The 22126-nt window shown below is 53.8% G+C and overlaps 2 protein-coding genes across 9 annotated transcripts in view; one reads left to right on the top strand and one right to left on the bottom strand.

The window, feature by feature from the left end:
- The window catches only part of LOC128844798 (synaptotagmin-7-like), a 33151-nt gene extending 20773 nt beyond the window's left edge, over window positions 1–12378 (top strand). For 2 of the 3 annotated variants that reach the window (XM_054042795.1, XM_054042794.1), the window contains exons 2-5: window positions 7178–8061; window positions 8582–8747; window positions 9704–9870; window positions 10433–12378. In XM_054042795.1, coding sequence (XP_053898770.1) covers window positions 7178–8061; window positions 8582–8747; window positions 9704–9870; window positions 10433–10594 — 1379 coding nt within the window. In that variant the 3' untranslated portion in view covers window positions 10595–12378. The remainder of the gene's footprint in view (window positions 1–7177; window positions 8062–8581; window positions 8748–9703; window positions 9871–10432) is intronic. The other variant, XM_054042796.1, reaches the window with a different exon arrangement.
- An 844-nt stretch (window positions 12379–13222) lies between these two features.
- LOC128844790 (myosin-3) overlaps window positions 13223–22126 on the bottom strand; it is a 40951-nt gene continuing 32047 nt past the window's right edge. For 5 of the 6 annotated variants that reach the window (XM_054042781.1, XM_054042782.1, XM_054042783.1 and 2 more), the window contains 7 exons: window positions 21796–21961; window positions 21126–21202; window positions 17561–17653; window positions 17004–17114; window positions 16621–16767; window positions 16184–16244; window positions 13223–15212 (listed from right to left, as the gene is read on the bottom strand). In XM_054042781.1, coding sequence (XP_053898756.1) covers window positions 14638–15212; window positions 16184–16244; window positions 16621–16767; window positions 17004–17114; window positions 17561–17653; window positions 21126–21202; window positions 21796–21961 — 1230 coding nt within the window. In that variant the 3' untranslated portion in view covers window positions 13223–14637. The remainder of the gene's footprint in view (window positions 15213–16183; window positions 16245–16620; window positions 16768–17003; window positions 17115–17560; window positions 17654–21125; window positions 21203–21795; window positions 21962–22126) is intronic. The other variant, XM_054042784.1, reaches the window with a different exon arrangement.

Here is a 22126-nt window from a genome sequence, read left to right as displayed (position 1 = left end):
GCGCTAGGAAGGAACTGTGTGCGCACCTTCACAATCTTGGTTTCTGCTCCCCATCCTGCCCCATTGCACTGTGATGCCCAAGTTCTTCCCCCTCGCCCCTGCTCCTGCAGGCTGCTGAGATGCAAACCAGCCATAATGCAGCTTCTCTGAGGGTATGTCTACACTACGAAATTAGTTCGAATTTATAGAAGCCGGTTTTATTGAAATCGGTTGTATACAGCCGATTGTGTATGTCCACACAATAAAATGCTCTAGGTGCTCTAGTCGGCAGACCGCGTCCACAGTACGAGGCTAGCGTCGACTTCCGGAGCATTGCACTATGGGTAGCTATCCCACAGCTATCCCACAGTTCCCGCAGTCTCCGCCGCCCCTTGGAATTCTGGGTTGAGATCCCAATGCCCGGATGATGCAAAACAGTGTCGCGGGCGGTTCTGGGTACATGTCGTCAGGCCCCTCCCTCCCCCGTCACAGCAACGGCAGACAATAGATTCGCGCCTTTTTACCTGGGTTACCTGGGTTACCTGTGCAGACAACATGGAGCCCGCTCAGCACAGCTGAGCTCACCGTCACCATATGTCCTCTGGGTGCCGGCAGACGTGGGACTGCATTGCTACACAGCAGCAGCTGCTAACTGCCTTTTGGCGGTAGACGGTGTAGCATGAGTGATAGCCGTGGGGCTGGCAGCCGTAGGGCTGCATTGCACCAGCCCCTTCCAGGCGATGGTATATTATGACTGGTACTCGTCGTCGTCGTACTGGAGTGGCTGTCAATCATGGCCACCTGGGCAGACATGCTACTGTCTCGATGATGACGGTTACCAGTCATAATATACTATTTTCTGCCAATTGCCCAATATTGTCAGCTAAGCACCCAGAAGAGGCCGAGGGCGATGCTGGGTGCTGGCGGACGTGGGGCTGGCAGACGTGGGGCTGCATTGCTACACAGCAGCAGCCCCTTGCCTTTTGGCAGATGATGGTATATTATGATTGGTACCCATCATCATCGTACTGGTATGGCTGTCACTCATGCTGCAGCGTCGGCTGCCACCTTAAGATGTAAAAAATAGATTTGTTCTGTGTTCATTTGCTTCCCCTTCCTCCGTGAAATCAACAGCCTGCTAAGCCCAGGGTTTCCAGTTTAATCTTTGGGGGGACCATTCTGTGTGACAGTTGTTTGTGTTTCTCCCTGTTCCTGTACCTGTACGCCATGTCGTCACTCGGCCCTCCCTCCCTCCCTCCCTCCCGCCCTCCTTCTCCTGGTCCATCAGATACTACTTTCGCGCCTTTTTTTCTGACCAGGCGCCATAGCTAGCACTGGGATCATGGAGCCCGCTCAGATCACCGCGGCAATTATGAGCACTATGAACACCACGCGCATTGTCCTGGAGTATATGCAGAGCCAGAACATGCCAAGGCGAAACCCGGACCAGGCGAGGAGGCGATTGCAGCACGGCGACGAGAGTGATGAGGAAATTGACATGGCCATAGACCTCTCACAAGGCACAGGCCCCAGCAATGTGGAAATCATGGTGTCACTGGGGCAGGTTGATACCGTGGAACGCCGATTCTGGGCCCGGGAAACAAGCACAGACTGGTGGGATCGCATCGTGCTGCAGGTATGGGACGATTCCCAGTGGCTGCGAAACTTTCGCATGCGTAAGGCCACTTTCATGGAACTTTGTGACTTGCTTTCCCCTGCCCTGAAGCGCCAGAATACCAAGATGAGAGCAGCCCTCACAGTTGAGAAGCGAGTGGCGATAGCCCTGTGGAAGCTTGCAACGCCAGACAGCTACCGGTCAGTCGGGAATCAATTTGGAGTGGGCAAATCTACGGTGGGGGCTGCTGTGATCCAATTTGCCAGGGCAATGAAAGACCTGGTGATAGCAAGGGTAGTGACTCTGGGCAACGTGCAGTCAATAGTGGATGGTTTTGCTGAAATGGGATTCCCAAACTGTGGCGGGGCCATAGACGGAACCCATATCCCTATCTTGTCACCGGAGCACCAAGCCACCGACTACGTAAACCGCAAGGGGTACTTTTCAATGCTGCTGCAAGCCCTGGTGGATCACAAGGGACGTTTCACCAACATCAACGTGGGATGGCCGGGAAAGGTATATGATGCTCGCGTCTTCAGGAACTCTGCTCTGTTTCGAAAGCTGGAGGAAGGGACTTTCTTCCCGGACCAGAAAGTGACCATTGGGGATGTTGAAATGCCTATCGTGATCCTTGGGGACCCAGCCCCTTAATGCCATGGCTCATGAAGCCGTACACAGGCAGCCTGGACAGGAGTCAGGACCTGTTCAACTACAGGCTGAGCAAGTGCCGAATGGTGGTGGAATGTGCATTTGGACGTTTAAAAGCGCGCTGGCGCAGCTTACTGACTCGCTCAGACCTCAGCGAAAAGAATATCCCTATTGTTATTGCTGCTTGCTGTGCGCTCCACAATATCTGTGAGAGTAAGGGGGAGACCTTTATGGCGGGGTGGGAGGTTGAGGCAACTCGCCTGGCCGCTGATTACGCGCAGCCAGACACCAGGGCGGTTAGAGGAGCACAGCAGGGCGCGGTGCGCATCAGAGAAGCTTTGAAAACGAGTTTTGTGACTGGCCAGGCTACTGTGTGAAACTTCTGTTTGTTTCTCCTTGATGAACCCTCCAACCCCCGCCCCCCCGACCCGGTTCACTCTACTTCCCTGTAAACCAACCACCCCACCCCACCCTCCCCTCCCCCTTGCAGAGGCAATAAAGTCATTGTTTTTTCACATTCATGCATTCTTTATTAGTTCCTTACAGAGGTAGGGGGATAATTGCCAAGGTAGCCTGGGATGGCTGGGGGAGGAGGGATGGAAAAGGACACACTGCATTTTAAAACTTTAACTCTTATTGAAGGCCAGCCTTCTGATGCTTTGGCGATCATCTGGGGTGGAGTGACTGGGTGGACGGAGGCCCCCCCACCGTGTTCTTGGGCGTCTGGGTGAGGAGGCTATGGAACTTGGGGAGGAGGGCTGTTGGTTACACAGGGGCTGTAGCGGCGGTCTCTGCTCCTGCTGCCTTTCCTGCAACTCAACCATACGCTCGAGCATATCACTTTGATGCTCCAGCAGACGGAGCATTGCCTCTTGCCGTCTGTCTGCAAGCTGACGCCACCTATCGTCTTCAGCCCGCCACTTGCTCTGTTCTTCCCGCGATTCAGCCCGCCACCTCTCCTCTCGTTCATATTGGGCTTTTCTCATCTCCGTCATTGACTGCCTCCACGCATTCTGCTGTGCTCTATCAGCCTGGGCGGACATCTGCAGCTCCGTGAACATCTCGTCCCTCGTCTTACGTTTTCTCTTTCTAATGTTCACGAGCCTCTGCGAAGGAGAAACATTTGCAGCTGGTGGAGGAGAAGGGAGAGGTGGTTAAAAAAGACACATTTTAGGGAACAATGGGTACACTCTTTCATTACAAGGTCGCATATTTCGGCTTGCAGGCAGCCATCGTAGGCCACAGTGTTTTGGCTTTTTTAACCTTCTTAACATGCGGGAAAGGTTGCAAACAGCAGCGCATTTCCCATATCAAGGATGAATTGGGTTGTCCATTTAAAATGGGGTTTCAATGTAAAAGGAGGGGGCTGCGGTTTCCCGGTTAACATGCGGCACAAACACAAGTAAACCACCCCCCCCCCCCCCACACACACACGATTTTCTGGGATGATCACTTCACCCCTCCCCCCCACCGCGTGGTTAACAGCGGGGAACATTTCTGGTCAGAAGAGCAGGAACGGGCGCCTCTGAATGTCCCCCTTAATAAAATCACCCCATTTCAACCAGGAGAGCTTTCTGGAGATGTCCCTGGAGGATTTCCGCTCCATCCCCATACACGTTAACAGACTTGCTTGCTTTTTTTTTGTAATGTTTACAAATATTTACAAAGTTACACTCACCAGAGGTCTCCTGTGTGCCCTGAGGGTCTTGGGTGAGTTCGGGGGTTACTGGTTCCAGGTCCAGGGTCACAAACATATCCTGGCTGTTGGGGAAACCGGTTTCTCCACTTCCTTGCTGCTGTGAGCTACCTACAGTACCTCCATCGTCATCTTCCTCGTTCCCCGAACCGTCTTCCCTGTGTGTTTCTCCAGTGAGAGAGTCATAGCACACGGTTGGGGTAGTGGTGGCTGCACCCCCTAGGATCGCATGCAGCTCCGCGTAGTAGCGGCAAGTTTGCGGCTCTGCCCCGGACCTTCCGTTTGCTTCTCTGACTTTGTGGTAGGCTTGCCTTAGCTCCTTAATTTTCACGCGGCACTGCTGTGTGTCCCTGTTATGGCCTCGGTCCTTCATGGCCTTGGAGATCTTTTCTAATACTTTTCCATTTCTTTTACTGCTACGGAGTTCAGCTATCACTGCTTCATCTCCCCATATGGCGAGCAGATCTCGTACCTCCCGTTCGGTCCATGCTGGAGCTCTTTTGCGATCCTGGGAGGACTCCATGACGGTTACCTGTGCTGATGAGCTCTGCGTGGTCACCTGTGCTCTCCACGCTGGGCAAACAGGAAATGAAATTCAAACCTTCGCGGGTCTTTTCCTGTCTACCTGGTCAGTGCATCTGAGTTGAGAGCGCTGTCCAGAGCGGTCACAATGAAGCACTGTGGGATAGCTCCCGGAGGCCAATAACATCAAATTCCGTCCACACTACCCCAATTCCGACCCGCAAAGGCCGGTTTTATCGCTAATCCCCTCGTCGGAGGTGGTGTAAAGAAACCGGTTTAAAGGGCCCTTTAATTCGAAAGAAAGGGCCTCGTTGTGTGGACGTGTCCAGGCTTAATTCGGTTTAACGCTGCTAAAGTCGACCTAAACCCGTAGTGTAGACCAGGCCTGAGTCATGCTGCAGATGGAACGCCATGGACTGACACCTCTGTCACTCAGACCAGGGCTTGTTGGCACTGAGCCCAGGGAACATTGTCGACTGAGCTGAATAGAATCTCTGATGGACTCTGGCCAAAATTTTACAACTTGGGAGCCTAAAGGTAGGGCTCCTAAATCCATACATAGGCTCTTAGATACAAGTCTGGGCTGATTTTCAGCGGCGTAGCACACCTGCAGCTCCCACTAAAGTTTACAAGGGCTCTGGGTACATGGCACTTCTTCAGATCAGGCCTTTTTTTTCTGAATCAAATTTTAGCCACTCAAGTTTGAAACTATAGGCCTTGCTCTAGGCATCCTGGGATGCTACACAAACCCCCTTGATAGTTCTCAGCCTGAGTCCATTGCTGGGAAGGGGAATGAGAGGATGGCCTGGTTGGACTATGTTTGGTCTCCTCCCCAAGGCCTGAACGGACACCCAGTCTTCGCAGACCGGGAGGGCAGCGGTGTCCTTATTCTTCATGCAGGCATCTTTCGCTTTGCCTTAACCTTACGTTACTCCATCCCCACGCCCAAGAGATCATCCAGCTCCATAAATCAATCCTAGCATCCATTTTGTTCTCTGATTCAAAATTTCAGTCTCGTTTAGTGCTGTTAAAGAAACAAATAATGTACTAGAACTAAAGGACTAAAAAGATCTAAGTTTCCATCCCTGTTCGGTAACTGGCTGGAAGTCAAGAGCATGGGAACTGCCTTAAATATTTAGGGCAGATTGTCCCCTGTCCTGGTTACTCCACATATGGGATTGGAAGCTTGGTGACTTTTGACACCCGGGTTGCCCTGTTGAACCTACTGATCCAGATCTACCATGGCATCCAAGGTGGATTAGCTCAGGCGCTCAAGTGGTACCGCAACTTGCTTCCCACACCAGGCTTTGAGGTCGAGATGTCAGCATGTTCCTTCACTTTTGGCCACGCAGCAATAGGGAGGATGTTGGGGCCATCATGCTCAATTACTGGGCGTGGGAGGAGGTGTCTCATGTCGCAGTTCCACCGGCTGACTTACAGTAAGACAGGTGTGGATGGGTAGTGAGGGGAGCCGCATCTAGCTCTCCTAGGCTGGCGTGGACAGCATCATGGGGGTGAGTGCAGGATGGGAAATCGCTGGGGCACTGAGGGAACCTTGAGAATCCTCTGTGAGTCAGGGGAGAATGTCAAGACTGAATTTACCATTATGATCCTACCATGCATGCAGTGTTAGCAGTGCTGCATGCCACTGCCACCCAGAACCAGCTGCTGTCTGCGTCAGGGCACCTCCACTTCCAGGCTGTTTGCCCTTCCTCTAGCACATGTGGGGTCACCCCACGGCTGTCATCAAAGCCCCAGACCCACTGACTTGGAAAGGAGGCTGAAGAGAGGATTCTGGTTTTTTTTTTCCCTCTGGGTGTTTGACTGGCGTCAATCATGTGTCTTACATAAACAGTGCGTCAATTCGGCTGTGGGGCTGATAAGAGGAGGTTTTTTTCCATGGCCATTATCTTGTTTAGGGTGACGCTGGGTTTATTTTAGCCTTGCGACGGATGTGTTGATCTGATGTAATAATTCCAGCTCTGCTCGGGAATGGTGCTCAGAGAGAATGGAGCACTGCAGATGCTGACACCCCCAGCACAGCTCTCTGACCCTGCTCCTTTCTCTTATCACTCGCCATTACACAGTAATCTTTCCAGCATGTCCTGTGCGGTGATGAGAGAGGGGCTGACAGGTTTGGTTTAGTAACAGCACAGAATTGGACCACTGGCTCTGACTGTTCCTGGGGTGTGAGGGTGTATCTGGATTTTGACTGCTGTGCAATTGCTGGTGTTTGCCAAGATTCAGTTGTCATCAAGCTATTGGTTCATAGATCTTAAGATCATAGAGAGTTGGACTGGGACCTAGGTTCTATACCTGGCTCTGACACTGGCTTGCTGGGTGACCTTGGGCTCTTCATCACCCTGTGTCTCAGTTTACCAATCTGTAAAATGGGGATCCTGATACTGACCTCCTTTGGAAATAGCCGGGTATTATTATTATTATAAGGGACAATTCTGATCACTTCGTCCTTGGAGTAGTGATGTGAACTGCTGATTTCTGATGAGCTGAAGGAGGTACCTGCCTAATCAGTCTAGCTGTGGCATTTGTAATAGGCCCATCGCCGTAGAACACAAGTGCAAACTGCTACATCTTAATCACATTTCCCACCCACTGGCCAGGCACCTTCTGCCAAATGCCTTCTGGTCACACAGAAGCTTTGCTACCTGCAGCCCCCTTCATATATTCATGCTGTAATTCTTCTCTGCTCCATTCAGTGCATTTGCAGGTGCTCCTCGGAGTGGGGCTGGCTCTTCTGTGCTTCTGCCTTCTCCTGGGCTGTGCCGTGTGCTGGCGTCGAAGTGAGAGGCACAACCAGAGCAGCAGGAAAGAGCAGGCACCAACCAACACTCTGGTGGAGCTGGGGCCTGCTCTGCCTTCCCAGACCACCACCGTGCCCATCCAGCAACAGTACGTGGAGCTAGAGGGAGAGATGCTGGAATGTGCAGGGAATGACTCGCTGGGTTCTCCTGGCGCTGGCAGCCTGCCACAGAGCATGTTGCATGGGAGGGCCTCTTTACCCAGCATCCCTTTCTCCCAGAAGCTTGGCGTGTTCTCCAAGACAGAGCCGGGCTGGGAGCGCTGGTCCACCATCTCTGGAGAGACTGACGAGAGCAGCCTGCTGACTCGTCCTTATCTGGGACCCAGCGTCCGCCAGTCGTCCACCATGCCGAGGAGCCTCTCCAGTGCCGGCCCCAAGCAGCAGCCCCAGCTCCACTTCATCCTGTTCTACTCCCAGCCCGAGGCCACGCTCACTGTGACGGTGATCAGCGTGTCCCACCTGCCCAAGGGCTTTCGAAGCAGCCGGGACTCCTATGTCAAGGTGTACCTGCTCCCCAAGTTCATCGAGCCCCAGTGCACGGCTGTGCGCAGGAAGAGCCTCAACCCCGAGTTCCGAGAGCAGTTCCAGTTCGGCCGCTACCACCCGGAGGAGCTGAGGGGCTTCACCCTGCGCTTCGCTGTCTATGTGAAGGAGTTTCGCAGCTTCAGGGACTCTTTCGTTGGGGAAGTGATGTTCCCGTGTGCCCAGGTTACTTGGAACCCCGAGGCGGCCTCCAGCTACACCCGGGAGCTGTCAACCACCAAAACCAAACTCAAAAAGGTCAGGACTGGGTCACTGAACTAATAGTACCCAGTGGGGATAGTGCTGGCTGAGGTCTCCAGGGCCCCAGAGACTGAAAGGTCCACCCATACGGATGCAAGGGGAGGACTTTTTCATTACAGAACCTCTGTGTCATTCAGTGGAATTCCCCTCACAGGGCAAGTGAGGACTGGGTGTATCACCACTTCCCTCTGCTAGATGGGATACCAGACCAGCTTATGTCTGATCATGCATCCTGTAAGGGCCACAGGTCCAAAAAGATCCTTCTTTAGCTCAAGGTGAAGCGAAGTGCGCCTTAGCTGGAAGGAGAGCAGCTGGGCGGGAGGGCATATGTGATGGGGGTAAGTGGGTGGGAAATCCTTTGGCTGTGGTAAGAACGTGAAGGACTTTCCATCCTGAAGCTCCTGGTTGGGGCTGACCTTTGTTTCTGTCTCAGTGGCTGCTAGGTGCCCTGGAGGCTGGGGAGAGGAGGTGAGATTGGTGGGTGTTTCATTGTCTCCTGCTGTCCATGTTGTTTCAGTGTCTCAGTGCCCAGGACATGAGCTACGGCGCTGCGTGCTCCCAATCCACGTCCCTGGGCCAGCTCTTCATTCTCCTCCAGTACCAGGCTCTGGCCAATCGTATCAAGGTGCTGGTCCGCAAGGCAGAGAATCTGGGCCGGCTCACCCGCATGCCAGGGGCACCAGGTAGGGAGGTGCAGGGCTAAGGGGCAGACCAGATTTAATAGGCTTCGGCAGCAGGAAGGACTTTGGAGGGACCGGTAATAGTATTCCTGTTGTAGAACATACAGTTGTGTCATTTAAAAGTCCCCAGGATCTGCTATGGCACATGCCCCTCTCAGTTACAGACCCCTTGGACCATGGAGTCTGGGCATCTCTGCTATAGGCCCTATCAGCCCCCCACCCAATGTTGCGTACAGCACACACTTAACCCTATGAGGAGCATGCCCATGGTGACACCCCTGGGACCATGGTTAGAATGAAGATATTTTCAGTACAGGGGAAATATGGGCTAAAGTGAGGGATCCAGAATGGGTGGGGGGATCACAGTTGTGGGATTTCCAATTTCCCTCGCAGAGGTGACACATGGGGGTGGGGGGCATGAGGGGACACATGCCCCCCCACTTGCTCCTTGGCTTGTACTGGGCATGCTCAGTAACACTGCTGAAGCCGATTGCCCTCCCTCTCCCCCACCCCCTTATTGGCAGGCACAGGTCCTCTCTGCTCCTTTGTTCTAACCCTTCTTTGCATCCCACTTTCCCAAGCCCAGCAGTGGCAGATCCCGTCGCCTTCCTGGGAGCAGGGGTAGAAGGGCTGTGAATCCTCTAGCCAGGCCAATGCTGTAGGCCGCTTGTGAAGAGAGTAGCTGGCTCAGACACCTTCTCTTGTTTAAATGACCTTCCGAGGCCCGGGGCCCTCTGACCAGCACTTATGGGAGTGTCCAGTGCTTCAAAGCTCTCTCCATTCTATCCTGGTAGCTCCACAGGGCCTGACACAGAGCTTCTGGGAGACAGGACACACCTATTCAGCCGCCCCTAACTTACCTCCTCATGAGCCTCCCTGCGTCCAAGCAAACCTGTGTCTGTTCACAGCAGATCCCGTGTGCTGTCGGCAGTCTCCTTATTCTCCAATTCCATTCCCAGACCACTACGTTGTCATTCACTTTTACTACAACGGGCGAGTCATGGACACAAAGGAGACCAAGTCCATAGCCGGCTACAACCCCGTGTGGAACACGCCCTTCCTCTTCAATGTCCCTGCAGGAGACATCCAGGAGCAGCAGCTGTGCCTGGAGTTCACCATCATGCAGGTCGGAGGGACAGGAGTGGGAGTGGGAACCTGTGTGCATCAGATGGTGCATTAGCATGCTGCAGGGCATAAGGGGGGGGGGTGCAGTATTTATCAGTGCAGGCACCGATTCCAGAGCAGGCAGGTGACAGTGGGGCATTTGCAGAGGCAGGCTGGCAAGTGGGTGGTGACATATGCAGGGAGGTTTGTTGGAGCCAGCTGGTTTGTTAGGGCGGGTTCATGCTCGGGGGCATTTTCAGGGGGATTGGTACCAGTAGGGACTCAGTGCCCTGGGGAAATGTTTTTGCTGTGGGAAGGTTGGCTCCTCAGTGGAATGTTAAGGAGTTTGTCAAGGCAGCTGGCACTTGTAGGGGGTTGGCACATGGTGGCATTTGGAAGGGGTTATGGGGGGGTGTTGGCACAGGCGGTATTGGCGGAGGAGGTGCAGGGACTTGTTGCTGTCTGCAAGGGGCTGTCAGAATGGGATGGCATTTCCAGGGGAGGGGCTGTTTGCTGAGCCTTCTGGCTGCTTCTCCCCTTGACTCCTCCCTGCCTCATGCTGCCTTTCCCCTTCCTCCCCAAAGGCTCGTCTCTATACACGCAGCTGCACCCTGGGCCGAGTGCTGATTGGGCCCCACGCCCCAGAGGCAGGGCTGCTCCACTGGAAGGAGATGTGCTGCCGAGGGCAGGTGGAATCCGCGCGGTGGCATGTGATTCAGCCGAATGTGTTCAGTCTCTCCCCTTGACATAGGTCAGTCAGCAGGTGACTCATTGGAGCTCGTCAGTCGGAGCAGGATGGGGAAATCAGTGCTGATGCCTGAACGTGTAATTCCCGCTGGCTGCGTGGCTGGGTTGAAGAACTGTTGTCATGTCAGAAGTGTCGTCTCCTACGTGGTGCGAGTCTGCCCTGTGCTGCCCTGGATGGCCCCGAGGCCACCAAGACAGAGAGCAGCAAGGAACTTGAAGCAAAGCGAGACTTTCCTTGTTAAGTATCTTAGATAGAGAGCATGTGTCTGAAATTAAAGGGAAAGAGCCCCCCCGTCAGCTCCTGGCTGCTGTTGGGACATTGGCCCAGGGAAGGGAGCACTGGCAGCAGCAGCGAGAGGAGGGCAGGAGATGGGCACAGGAACATGAGATGTGGAAAGGAGCAGAGGGAAGTGGGAGCATGGAGAGGAGAGGAAAGAGCATGGACAGATGGAAGGAGCAAGCTTCATGTGCTCCAGACTTGCTCAGGAGGATTCCAGGCTGGCACGCCAACAAAGCTAGTTGTCCCCAATCCCCAAACCAAGACAGTAACCAGTGATCAAATTTAAGACAGCATTGGAGGCCCTGACCCACATCCAGTCTGAGGATAACCAGGCGCAACACCATTGATTTCACTGTAGTTATGATGACAACTTACTCCATGCTTGATGCTCTTGTGAAGTCAGTAGAATTACACCTGCTTTGGGCTAGGTGTGGCCCCTACTGCATTTATGTGAATTCTGCTCAGCGTAACATGTATGATCAGTGCTGCAGTCAGAACAACCTCCAGTCTGTTCCAGTCCACTCGTAGGGAACAGCTGGACCACACATGGATGAAATGTCAGCCTTGATTCCTAGATCTCTGTGTAAGAAAGCCCAAGCTAGCTGTACTGTGTAGAGCACTGATCTGTGGGATCACTGTGAAGGAGGAACCCATGTGCCCTGAGCATGGGCAGGGAAGAGGTCATAGAAGGGCTGGAAGGCCATTTTCGCTATCCCCAATTTCCTGCATAAAATACCAGATTCCATCCCATTCTCCCACTTCATTGCTTTATAATGGAGTGTCAAACTGTTGCACGTCTCACCTTGGACCTGCCCTGGGATGCATCCGTCTGGTGCATAATCCTCCCTGCTTTACTTGGACCTACAGTTCTGGAGTTCAGAGCTGCTGCTGGAGGAGCAGGGCTACAATGTGAAAAAAGGAAGATTGCAGGGATGAGGTCCAGCAGGTGGATCCAGGAGAGCCCAGCTTCCTGCGATTCTGCTGATGTCACTGAATCTTCAGAGGGATTCCCTTGTTAAGCCATGGTCCCCCTTCCGGCACAACACTGAGGTAATGCTGGTAGTGCTAGCTTGGCATAGAGCAGCTGCAGCTTGCTGGGCTGTTACTGCCAATGCAGTTGTAATTTTATGCCTATTCCAATGGCCAACCCATCACCCCAACATCTCTTCATTCATATCCTCTTATCAAATCAAGCTGCAACCATAGCAGTCAGATACTTAACACATCCCCAGTCAATGAAAAATACCACACCCCCCCCAGGGTAATAAGTAAGGTAATAGCCTGGAAATTTATTTTTAAAACACTGCAGCATTCCATAGAGGCTAGGTGGTCTCCCAAGATGCCAGACAGGAAGTGACATCACTGGGAAGGCCCAGGGGAGCCGTCACTATAGTGCAGGACCCAGGCCCGCAGCCCCACATCTGGTTGCTGGCTCAGACCTTTGTGTTTTCCATCCACTTTGTCCCCTTTAAACAAATAAAAGGAATTTGTTCTGAAAGTGTATTGCTGCCTCCGTGAGGTCATTCCTGCCATGCGACTGTATTGATGTCAGAACAATATTAACAGGGTTTCCTTGGGTTTTTATTAAACTCCCAAGTCTCGCTAGTGAATGGTGCCGTTAAATAATCTGGATTGTTGGTTGTGTTGGGAGGAGGTATATGTACATGGACTGTAGGTGTGTATGTACACACGGAGGAACGGCCATTGTGTAGTTGCAGCACTGTTCTCTCCTAACTGGATTTAGAACCTGTGTGTCACAGGCTCTCTATTATCATGAGTCACCTTTAACTCTCGAGGCCTGTGCTGTGGGATGGGAGTTCCAGCCCTGCCATAACTGCAGGTCCAAACGGCCATGGTTCACGGGCCGGTGGAGATGGTGTTCTTGTGCCACATCTGGTCTGCCTGAGACAGGCCCACGTTGGCGACCTTGTGAGAAGAGCAGAATGCAAAGATATTGAAGCTGAGGAGGCACAAGGTGTTTCATTTTCTTCCAGTTGCTGTTGATTTGACACCGAAGGGGCTGAGATGCGGCGGTGATGGGTGGCAGGATAAACCCCTAACAGCGAGCGAATCACAGGGCGCTAACTTTGAGATGTTCAGCTGCGGCGTGTCCCCATCTGGAAAAGGAAGCCAGCCTGCCTCTCCTCATACGCCAAACACTGGGGAGCCTACCTGCACCCTTAGCACAGCAATGGGCTGAACCACAATCTGGCTCTGTTCCCTAGATCTAGAACTCCGGCCTGAAAGGTTTCCTTGCTATTAGCCTCTCGGCCATCTTCCATCCAGCCTTGATGCCCAGCCTCCCGTCCCTGGGGGCGCAGCAGAAGAACAGTCTGAGGCAGTAGAGCACATTTCAGTCCTTTATGGAAGACAGACACATTATCCACACAGGAAGCAGGATAGTGAGGGTGGGGATTTGCTCCCACCCCAGAAATCAGCTGCGGGGATAGCGATCAGTGCCCGCTGCCAAGGGGTTTTCACAGCAAGCACAGGGCAGCACGGAGAGCTGGGGAAGAGGATCAAGGCCTGCTCCAGAGGGCATCAGGCCTTCACAAAAATCAAATCCATCTGTGACTATGCTGACAATCCTCAGCTGCCCACCACTGAAACCCACTTCCCTGGGAAACCCAAGCACTGCCAGTGGGGCACCTGCTCCCTCCACCAACTCTTCCAGCTCTTTGGAAGGGCTGTGGCAGCACAGCAGTGAGCAGTAAGGGAGATCTTGCTTACAATGCAAAAGGTGGGCCCATCCAGTGGTCATTGCCTGATGACTCTGAAGGCAGGGCTGCTAGGGACAAGGGAACTGGAGGCAGTGAGCTGCGTGGGCCTGCTCTGCTGCCTGTTCCTCAGTGCAGCAGCTGAGCAATGCAGCTGGTGTAGCTTGGGGTACTCTATCTACGGCCTCCTCTCCCTCAGGAGGTTGAGCTTCCAGGAAAGGAGAAGCAAGCTCTCTGTCTCAGGGGGAACAGAAGAGGCCCAGCCTATGTAGAAGATCACCTAAAGGTCTGGGCTGGGGCCTGGTTGGGCTCTGCTCCTCTGGCACCAAGGCACTTCCTAACTTCAGGGTAAAGCTCGGCTATGCAGGAGGCAGAGCTGTCTTGGGGGCCAGCCTCAGACTGTGGGATGAACCCAAGGACCATCACAACCCTCCCCACCTCATGGTCTAGGTGCCAGGCGCACCCCTCTGACCGTCCCTTCCCCATATAAACACAGAGCAGGGGGTATGTTTCCCAACACTCCACTGCACACAGTTCTCCCCCTGGGGAGAAGACGAGCGAAAGCAAGAACTACGCATGGCAAAAGTGAGTCAAATCCCTTAACGCATGAGCGGCAGGTGCTCAGATGCTCGGGCAAGGAAAGAACCTGTAGCATACATCGAACCATTTGCTGCTTACAGACCACACTGGTGGCTCCCTACTCCAGGAGGCCCAGGTGCGCGGGGAACTAGGGACTGTTGGACTTAGTTGCCCGGCTAGTGCAAGAACAGCCCCTCCCCTGTAATGCCCCCAATCTGAATTCCAACCCAAGGGTTCAGGAGACCACCTTTCGCCGCTGCCAGGGGGAAACAGCCAGTTCCAAGAGAACATGCTATGTTCATTCATTTACCAGCCAGACTCTACGGCGAACAGCTCGGGGGACAAGGAGAGGGCACAGAGCAGATCATTCAAAGCCACGTGTACCCAGCCATGCAGGATTCATAGATTCCAAGGCCAGAAGGGGGCCGTTGTGATCATCTAGTCTGATCTCAACGGACAGGGTGCTTCAGCTGCCACAGCTCTCCCCTGGGGGCTCCGGGCTCACTCTGAATTTAAAGGGCGAGCCCAGTCGTTGTGCCCGGAAGGGTCTCGGCGAGAGCAGCACTGCCCCCTTGGGAGTGTACGAGGACTCCTGGCTGCCAGGCTGGCTCCGGGGGCTCACTGGGGCCGAACGGGCCTCGGGGGAGGATTTGCCAGATGCTGAGGTGGAGGCTGGGAGGGGCAGTGTGGACGGGGGAGGCAGCTTCCCAGTCACAGGATCAGCAGGGGGCTTGCTCAGCGGCAGCGCTGGCAGTTCTGACCCTGCCTGGGACCTGTGGGACTGGCTGCCACTGCTTTCAGAACTGAAGCAACACAGCTCGTCTCCTGCCTCGGGCAGCACCACCTGCTTGGCTAGGTACAGAGAAGCATGGGGATCACCGCCAGTCGGAGGTGCAGAGCCATCGCTCCGTTGGCTCAGCCCCAACTCCAGCTCCTGCCGGCTGGAGAGCCTAGGAACCAGCAGGTCTGAGTCGCTCCTTTCCTGTCGCTGCTGCTGGAGGCTGCGGATGTCTTGGATTTGCTGCTGAAACCGCAGTTTCGCTGTTAGAAGAAGGAGATTGTTACTGGGCATCAGATGATCAATTCCATTGCAAAGCTCTAGGTGGCAGTTCCTTTCAACAGCCTCAGCAAGGAGTGCTAGATCACTGGGACTAACTCCTGCTGCAATTCCGCTGAAGTCATGGGGTTCTAGCAAGGATGGACTGTGTTCTCCCAATGGAACACCATGAATGGTCAAGCAGAGACTCCCAGTCACCTTTTCCAATCAAAGAGCCGGAAAGGGAGTGGGGAACTCAATGGAATTATAAAGCAAACCAGTTACAGCTGCCAAAGGTAAGGTTGAAATTGCAGAGTATGCGCTAAGCTGCAGACCTCACTGCTGCAGGATGTTACTAAGGCAAAGGGCTGGGTAAATGCTGAAATCTAGTCTATAAAATAGCAGCAGCTGGGGTCACGTACGTTAGGGTAAAAATATCAAAAGCTATTAATGTCCCAGCTCAAACATGCCTTCCCGTCACAGCATGATATTGCGCTTGCGTTGTGTGCCCTGAAGGCTGTCCTGCCTTCCTCTGATGCATCCAGAAACTAGATGCAAGATCCTAGACAGGGAGGATCATTGGATTGTTCAGAGACATGGTGATTCCTAACATAGGCCTCAATCTGGAGAGAGACTGTCTCTCTTCATGGAGGCGTTGGAGCCCAGATCCTCAAAGATATTTAGGCTCCTAACTCTCATGGATTTCAATGGGAGTTAGGCCTTTAAACATCATTGAGGATCTGGTCCTGAGCGACCTCAATTCCCATTAAAACCAGGTGGGATTGAGAGCGCTCAGCATCTCTCAGGATCAGGCCCTAGTCTGCAGAAAGGCCTTGAGCTTTCACTTTTTAAAGGAGCAGCCTACCTCAATCTCCGCTGGCCCAGCACCCCATTCCCGCTGCCCTGCAGTAAAGCTGCAAGCAGCAGCCTCGTACCATTAAGAACAGCCTGTGCCGTGGCAGTGCCGCCACCCTACCTTTCATCAGGTGTTCGTTCTTTTGCTGCAGTCCCTGGATCTCAGAGGCCATGGCGGAAATCTGGAAACACAGAGCGGCTCTGTTAGAAACCCTGCGGCGGGTACGTTGCCTGGGTGGCCCCTTGCACACGTACATATTTTAATGGGAGGCCATGAAAATGGCAGATTCCTTAAGAGGCAGACAGAAAATGCGCTGCAGAGGGATAAGGGTGTGGAGTAGGATGCACAGAGCATGATGGGCTCTTGCAGCACATGGGCCTGGGGATCCTTCCATAATGGTGGATGGCAGAGGAGGAGTTTGCACTGATGCTCAAACTGATTCCCAGCCTCGGGCCAGCTTGATCCTGCCTCAGGAGAGCCCGATCTACAACTCCCCACTCAGTCCCGAGCTTGCCCTCGAGCTGCGGTGCGTTCCCTGGGGCAGGGCAGGGCCGTACCATTTCCGTTTTCTCTTGCAGTTGCAGCCTGAGGCTCTGCGCTTCTTCGGTGCTGGTGGAGAAGCCCAGATCTCCTGACACAGGCTGCTGCTTTTCTCTTAGCTCCTGTGGAGGTTTCCCGTGGGGCTTGATGGCTCCTCTTGCATTCTGCAGAAACCACATGAGACCAAAGACGATAGTGGGTCATGGCAGGTACCTGTTGGGTTCGTGGCTCGTACCCGACAGCCCTTCAGAGTCAACCGACTCCCACATTCACAATTGCTGCCTGTGTCCCAACACCCACAAACCAGCACCAGCCTTACTGCAGTTGCCTCCTGGGTGTGAAGATGGGCTGCACAGAGCTGGACTAATGCAGGGCGGGGACAGGGGCAGGCAGTTCTTACCACTTGAGAGTTCTTCACCCATTGCTCCACTGAGCACTCGTCCTTCTGGTCTCTTGACAGCTTCCTGTGCCCTGACTGCAGCTGCTGCCTCTGTCTGAACAAGCCCTTGAGCTGTTGGAGCAGCAGAGAGTGAATTTCAGGGGCTCTACCAGCCCTCACTGGCATCGGCCTAAATCCCTAGGTGCAAGAGGCTCTGGACAGTAACTAGGAAGCCTGTTCTACTTTCCATCCATTCTGGGTCCTTGAGATACCCCCGCACTTTCCCAAGCTCCTTGTAGCTACCCCTGCCTTCCTGTGCCTTGCTCCAGCTAGCTGTGACACTCCATCCATCCTTGTCATCTCAAATGCCCCATGCAAATTCAGTCAGGGCTTTTGGCTACCTCCCCTCCATGCCCACATGTTCATGCAGCCACATGCCAGACCCACGCTCACACAGCCGCTCTGACAGCAGAATCCTGCCTGTGATGGCTCCCTGGCCCCAGAGACCATCTGCCCACTTCAGAGAAGCATAAAAACTATGATGAGCTCTAGACAAAGCCGAATGCATGCCTTGTTACCTGCTCGGTCACCAGCTGATGCTGCTGTTCCAAGGTTTGGCTCTTTTCCTGGGGGCTCCTTGTGACTTGGCCGGCTGTGCACTGACTCAGCCCCTGTGGAGAAACAGACCCACTTGGGAGCGATGAATGGACTCTGATCTCTTGATCTGTTCTATTTCAGTTTCATCTCCTCGCCCCAGTGAGCGGAAGGGGTCAAAAAGACACCTTGGAGACTGTTTGGGGAAGCGGAACCATCAATCTACAGGGATTCTGAACGGATGAGTGGTTGGAGCTTAGCCCATTAGGGGCTGTTCCATGTCTTCCTGGAAAGGACAGTTTCTCTAGATCTCCAAGAAGGTCTCAGATCTGTCCCATCACCATGGTGTTACTAACTTAGATACTATTGTATCACGGTTCCGCTGAGAGGCCCCATGCGCAATCAGAGCCCCATTGTGCCTGGCACTGTACTAGAGCCGGTCCTTGCCCCAAAGATGTTACAGACCAAACAGACCAGCCAGCTAAAGTGCAGGAGAAAGAGTGGCATTAGCTATGTTGTACCCCTGGGGAACTGAGGCCCAGAAAGGCCTGTAAGCCTGGAGCATTGCTACATCTGGATACCTCATGGGCTAAGCAGTAGGCAAGACTGACCTGGGCTGAGGCTGGGGAGTGGGTGTCCCAAAGAGGGTGCAGCTTTGCTAGGCGGCCAGCAGCAACCTGACTGAGTGACATTCTGATAAGGGGATGTGCCCTGCGGTGCTTTGTTACCATGTTTAGGGTCAGTTGAGTGATGCAGTCCATGGTGTTTGTATGTTTCGCTGTTGTTGTATCTGGCTCTCTTAGGCACTGCCCTGGCTCCCCGCACCACAGGAGCTGAGTGCCACCTGAGCCTTCGTGTATTATCCTCACACACCCCTGGGGGGCAGCACAGAGCTACCAACACTATTATACAAATGGGTAGCAGAGGCTCAAAGGCCCAGATCCTCAACGGTATTTAGGTGCCTAACTCCCTTTAGAAAGCTGGACTAGATAAATTAAGGGCGGGTTTTCAAAGGTATTTAGGCACCTAACAATGCCAGTAGTCTTTTGAAAATCCCACTGGGCACCTAACTGCATTGGGCACCTAGATACTTCTGGAAATCTGGCCCCAAGTGACTTGCCCATGGTCCCACAGGCAGGCAGAACTGTACCCGTCTCGCCCAAACCCAGACTGGTGCTCTAACCACTACCCAGTCCTGCTGCTTCATTCTCTGCTTTTCTCTCTGTTTCTGGACCAAAGCCAGTAAAATGTTGGTTTGGTTAAGACCAACTCAAGGGGGTGTGGAGGCTAATTTGCAGCATTTGCTCCAGCCAGAGGGGAGATAGGGCAACGATGGGTCTATTTCTCTTTGTCTGCCTTGTCTTTTAGCTTGGTAAATACGGTAGCAGAGCGGGCATCTGTGTTTGAAGCCTATGGTCTGAAGGGAAACACAAAGGGAACTGGAGTTATGTAAGCAGGAACGGTGGAAGAAGAGCTGTTGGATGATGTTTTAGGAGAGAAGTTGAATCGGAAGAAAGAATTTGTGTACTTGTGTACTTTGAGTGTAAGGGGACTGCTGGACCCACACTGGAACTTAGTGGGGCTTTTTAGAAAGGGGAAGGGCTGATGAGAAATCAAGACCCTGAGACTGACAGTCCCCGGGGCAATGGAGAGAGGCCAATGCTCTAGGTCAGCCTGATTGACAAGGCAGGCAGGCCAATAAGGGAGTCAGGAGCATGGGGTCCCGTCCTCTGTGTGAGCTGGAGCTGCCTGGCCAGAGGGGCCGAGCTAAGGAGAGAACAGGAACCTGAGGGGCCAGAGGAGCAGCCAGGGAGCTGAGCAGTGCCGAGGCAGAGTGGGGCTGGGGCTGGGTGCGGTGAGCAGCTGCGGAGAGCGAAGGGGTCGCTGGGCAGAGGGCCCAGTGCAGGGAGACACCCCCAGCCAAGAAGCCCTGCAGACCGGACTTGGAGGGGGATCATAACCCCAACTTTGGGGTTGACGCTGGGAAGAAGGACCTGCCACCTAGAGCCTGAAGGTGTGTGGCCACCGCCAGAGCAAGTGTCCGACCCGCGGCATCCCTAGAGCCAGGCCCTGGACAGGGGCCTGGGATGTGTGAGGAAAAGGCTGTGAACTGCCCTGACATTCCAGCCAGGGCTGGTTGTGATGTCCCCGTGCCACAGAGCCGGGTGACGGGTTTTCCTTTCACCTTTCCCATTCGTTCCTTTTTTTTTTTTTAATTGATTGCTGTTTAATACATTGTATTTGCTTTGAACTCTAGGCAATGATCAGTGGGTCAGGGAAGTGTCCAGTGCAGAGAGAGCACCCCAGCGTGGGGACACCCTAGCCCCTTCCCTAAGTGACCATGACAAGAGTGGGGGTGAAGCCTGCCAGGAATCCTGGCCCCAGCCTTGTTGGGGTTACGAGGACTCTGCCACACAGGAGAGTGGAAGGGGAGCCCCCGAGGTCAGGCAGGCCTCTGGATAAAGGGAGTGGGAGTGAGGACTCAGATCCTTTCGCTAGCCCATTGCACCGGGGTAGTGTATAAGCCAGGAAAGTTCCCCACAATAGCGGGACCATTCCCCTGCTCACATTAGTGCCACTGGGGAGAGGGCTGGAGAATTAAAAGAGCACTGTGCATGGGTGGCAGCAGTACTGTGGGATCAGCAATTAAGGCACAAATTGAAATGAGATGTGTTTGCTGCGTGTGTCTGTTCCTGCCTGCTCTCTGGTTTGGAAACGGTGTGTCTTACGGAGATGGGAGAAAAGACGACACAGGCAGTAGAAAATAATATACTGAGGAGAATGGCAGGCAGGCGGCGGGTAGACAGTGTGCACATGGAAGGAATTAGGGGGAAGATGAACTTGGGACTGTGAGTGATAGATAGGCCTGCGTGTTTGTGGTGGGCTGGACATGTGATAGAAATGGGAGAAGAACAGCAAAGAAAGCCTGGGAGGAAGAGGATGGCAAGAAAGGGCATGGGAGACTCATGGTATGATGGAAAGAAAAGGATTGGAACTCCAAGACCTACGCCCCAGTGCCATGGACCTGAAGGAGAACTGTGGGCCCTCCACCCCTGTGTAAACAGGAAAAGAAGTGAAGAAGCAAAGTGAAGTGAGCTATTAGCTTGTGAGCTCTTCAGGGCAGGGACTGTTTTCTAGTCTCTGTTTGTACAGCGCCTAGCACAATGGGACCTCACGACCACACTAAAAATACTAAAGGAGCAGCTGGGTGCCTGGACACAAAGTCATAGGCAAGTCTATATCTGAGGTCTCCCTGCCCAGAGGGTGCCACCGATGGGCACTGAGGTTGTTGACCATTCCCCTGACCCCCCCTACCTTGTTACAGTGAGACACACGGTGCAGATTTGAGGGTCACAACTGGGACAGTGCACAGAGCAGCTCTCCACATCCCTGCAACATCGTCCGGCAACACTGCATTTCCTGTGGGAGCCCTTTGGCGGCAGAACCGTGACAGAAACGGACCCAGAAATGGACTGGGGTTCCTTCAGGGGATGTTAAAACCCCTGCATGAGCTGTGCTGTCCCACAGGGGGCCTCTGCTGTCACTCACCTTGAGGAGCCCCTGCAGCTCACACAGGTAGGTCAAGGTCTGGTCCTCCTGCAGCACAGCCCCTTTCTCTGTACAGCCTGGAGCCAAAGCAAACAGCGAAGGAGAGACGGGTGAGGAAAATGTTATAGCAGCAGCTGCAAACATGGAGTCCAGCACTCCCCAGCCAGCAAATGCCTCGTCCACCCTCCGAAAAAGAGCCTTGCTGTTAACCAGCATGCTCAGGTCCAGGGTGCTGATAGAATTAAGAGCCAGGAGGGGCCATCAGATCATCTGGTCTGACCTCCTGCATGTGCCAGGCCAGAGAATTTCACCCAGCTCCCCCTAGATTAAGCCCAAGACTTCAGTCAAAGTATTTGAGTCCTCTGGAAACTGAACTGTTGTGCCAAAGGGAGAGAACAGGAGGGACCAACGTGCTACCACTGCCCTGCAGAGAGCAGCTGAGCAAGTCAAACCAGCAGAGGACATTAGACTCGGGGTGACAGGGAAGGGAGAAAGAATGGACCAGCAGGTGACTGTCACCACACTCGTGTAAGAAGGAACTCAGAGTCCGGTTAGTGATTCTCCAGCACCTGCCATCAGGGATCTCCAAGCCCTCTGCAAACGCTGATGAACTGAGCCTCCTTACCCCTGGGAGTCAGAGCAGCTTTCACTTACAGGGAGAAGCCCTTACTTTGAATCATCTTGTTCAGCTGGGCCAGAAAAGCATCACACTGGGAGCACTTCCCCTCGGAGCGGCTGGCACGGCTCTGCCTGGGGCCCCAGTTCTGTACCTCTGGGGGGCCCGATGCCTGGTTGCGTCGCTGGGCGTCGTCTCTCAGGACCTCCACTTCTGGCAGCTAGTCAGGATGCAAAGGGGAGGTCAGACAGGAGCATTTAAAAGTGACCTGTGCTGGGCCAATCACTGAGACAGCCACAGACTGCCCAGGGTTTGGCCAGAGCCTCTGCCATAAGGGATAGTGTAGCCTATTGGAACAGGAGTGATGCCCTCTGTCCATAGGTAT

This window comes from Malaclemys terrapin, chromosome 10 (genome assembly GCF_027887155.1).
Source record: "Malaclemys terrapin pileata isolate rMalTer1 chromosome 10, rMalTer1.hap1, whole genome shotgun sequence".
NCBI classification, from domain to species: Eukaryota; Metazoa; Chordata; order Testudines; family Emydidae; genus Malaclemys; species Malaclemys terrapin.
This window is presented reverse-complemented; position numbering and strand designations above follow the sequence as displayed.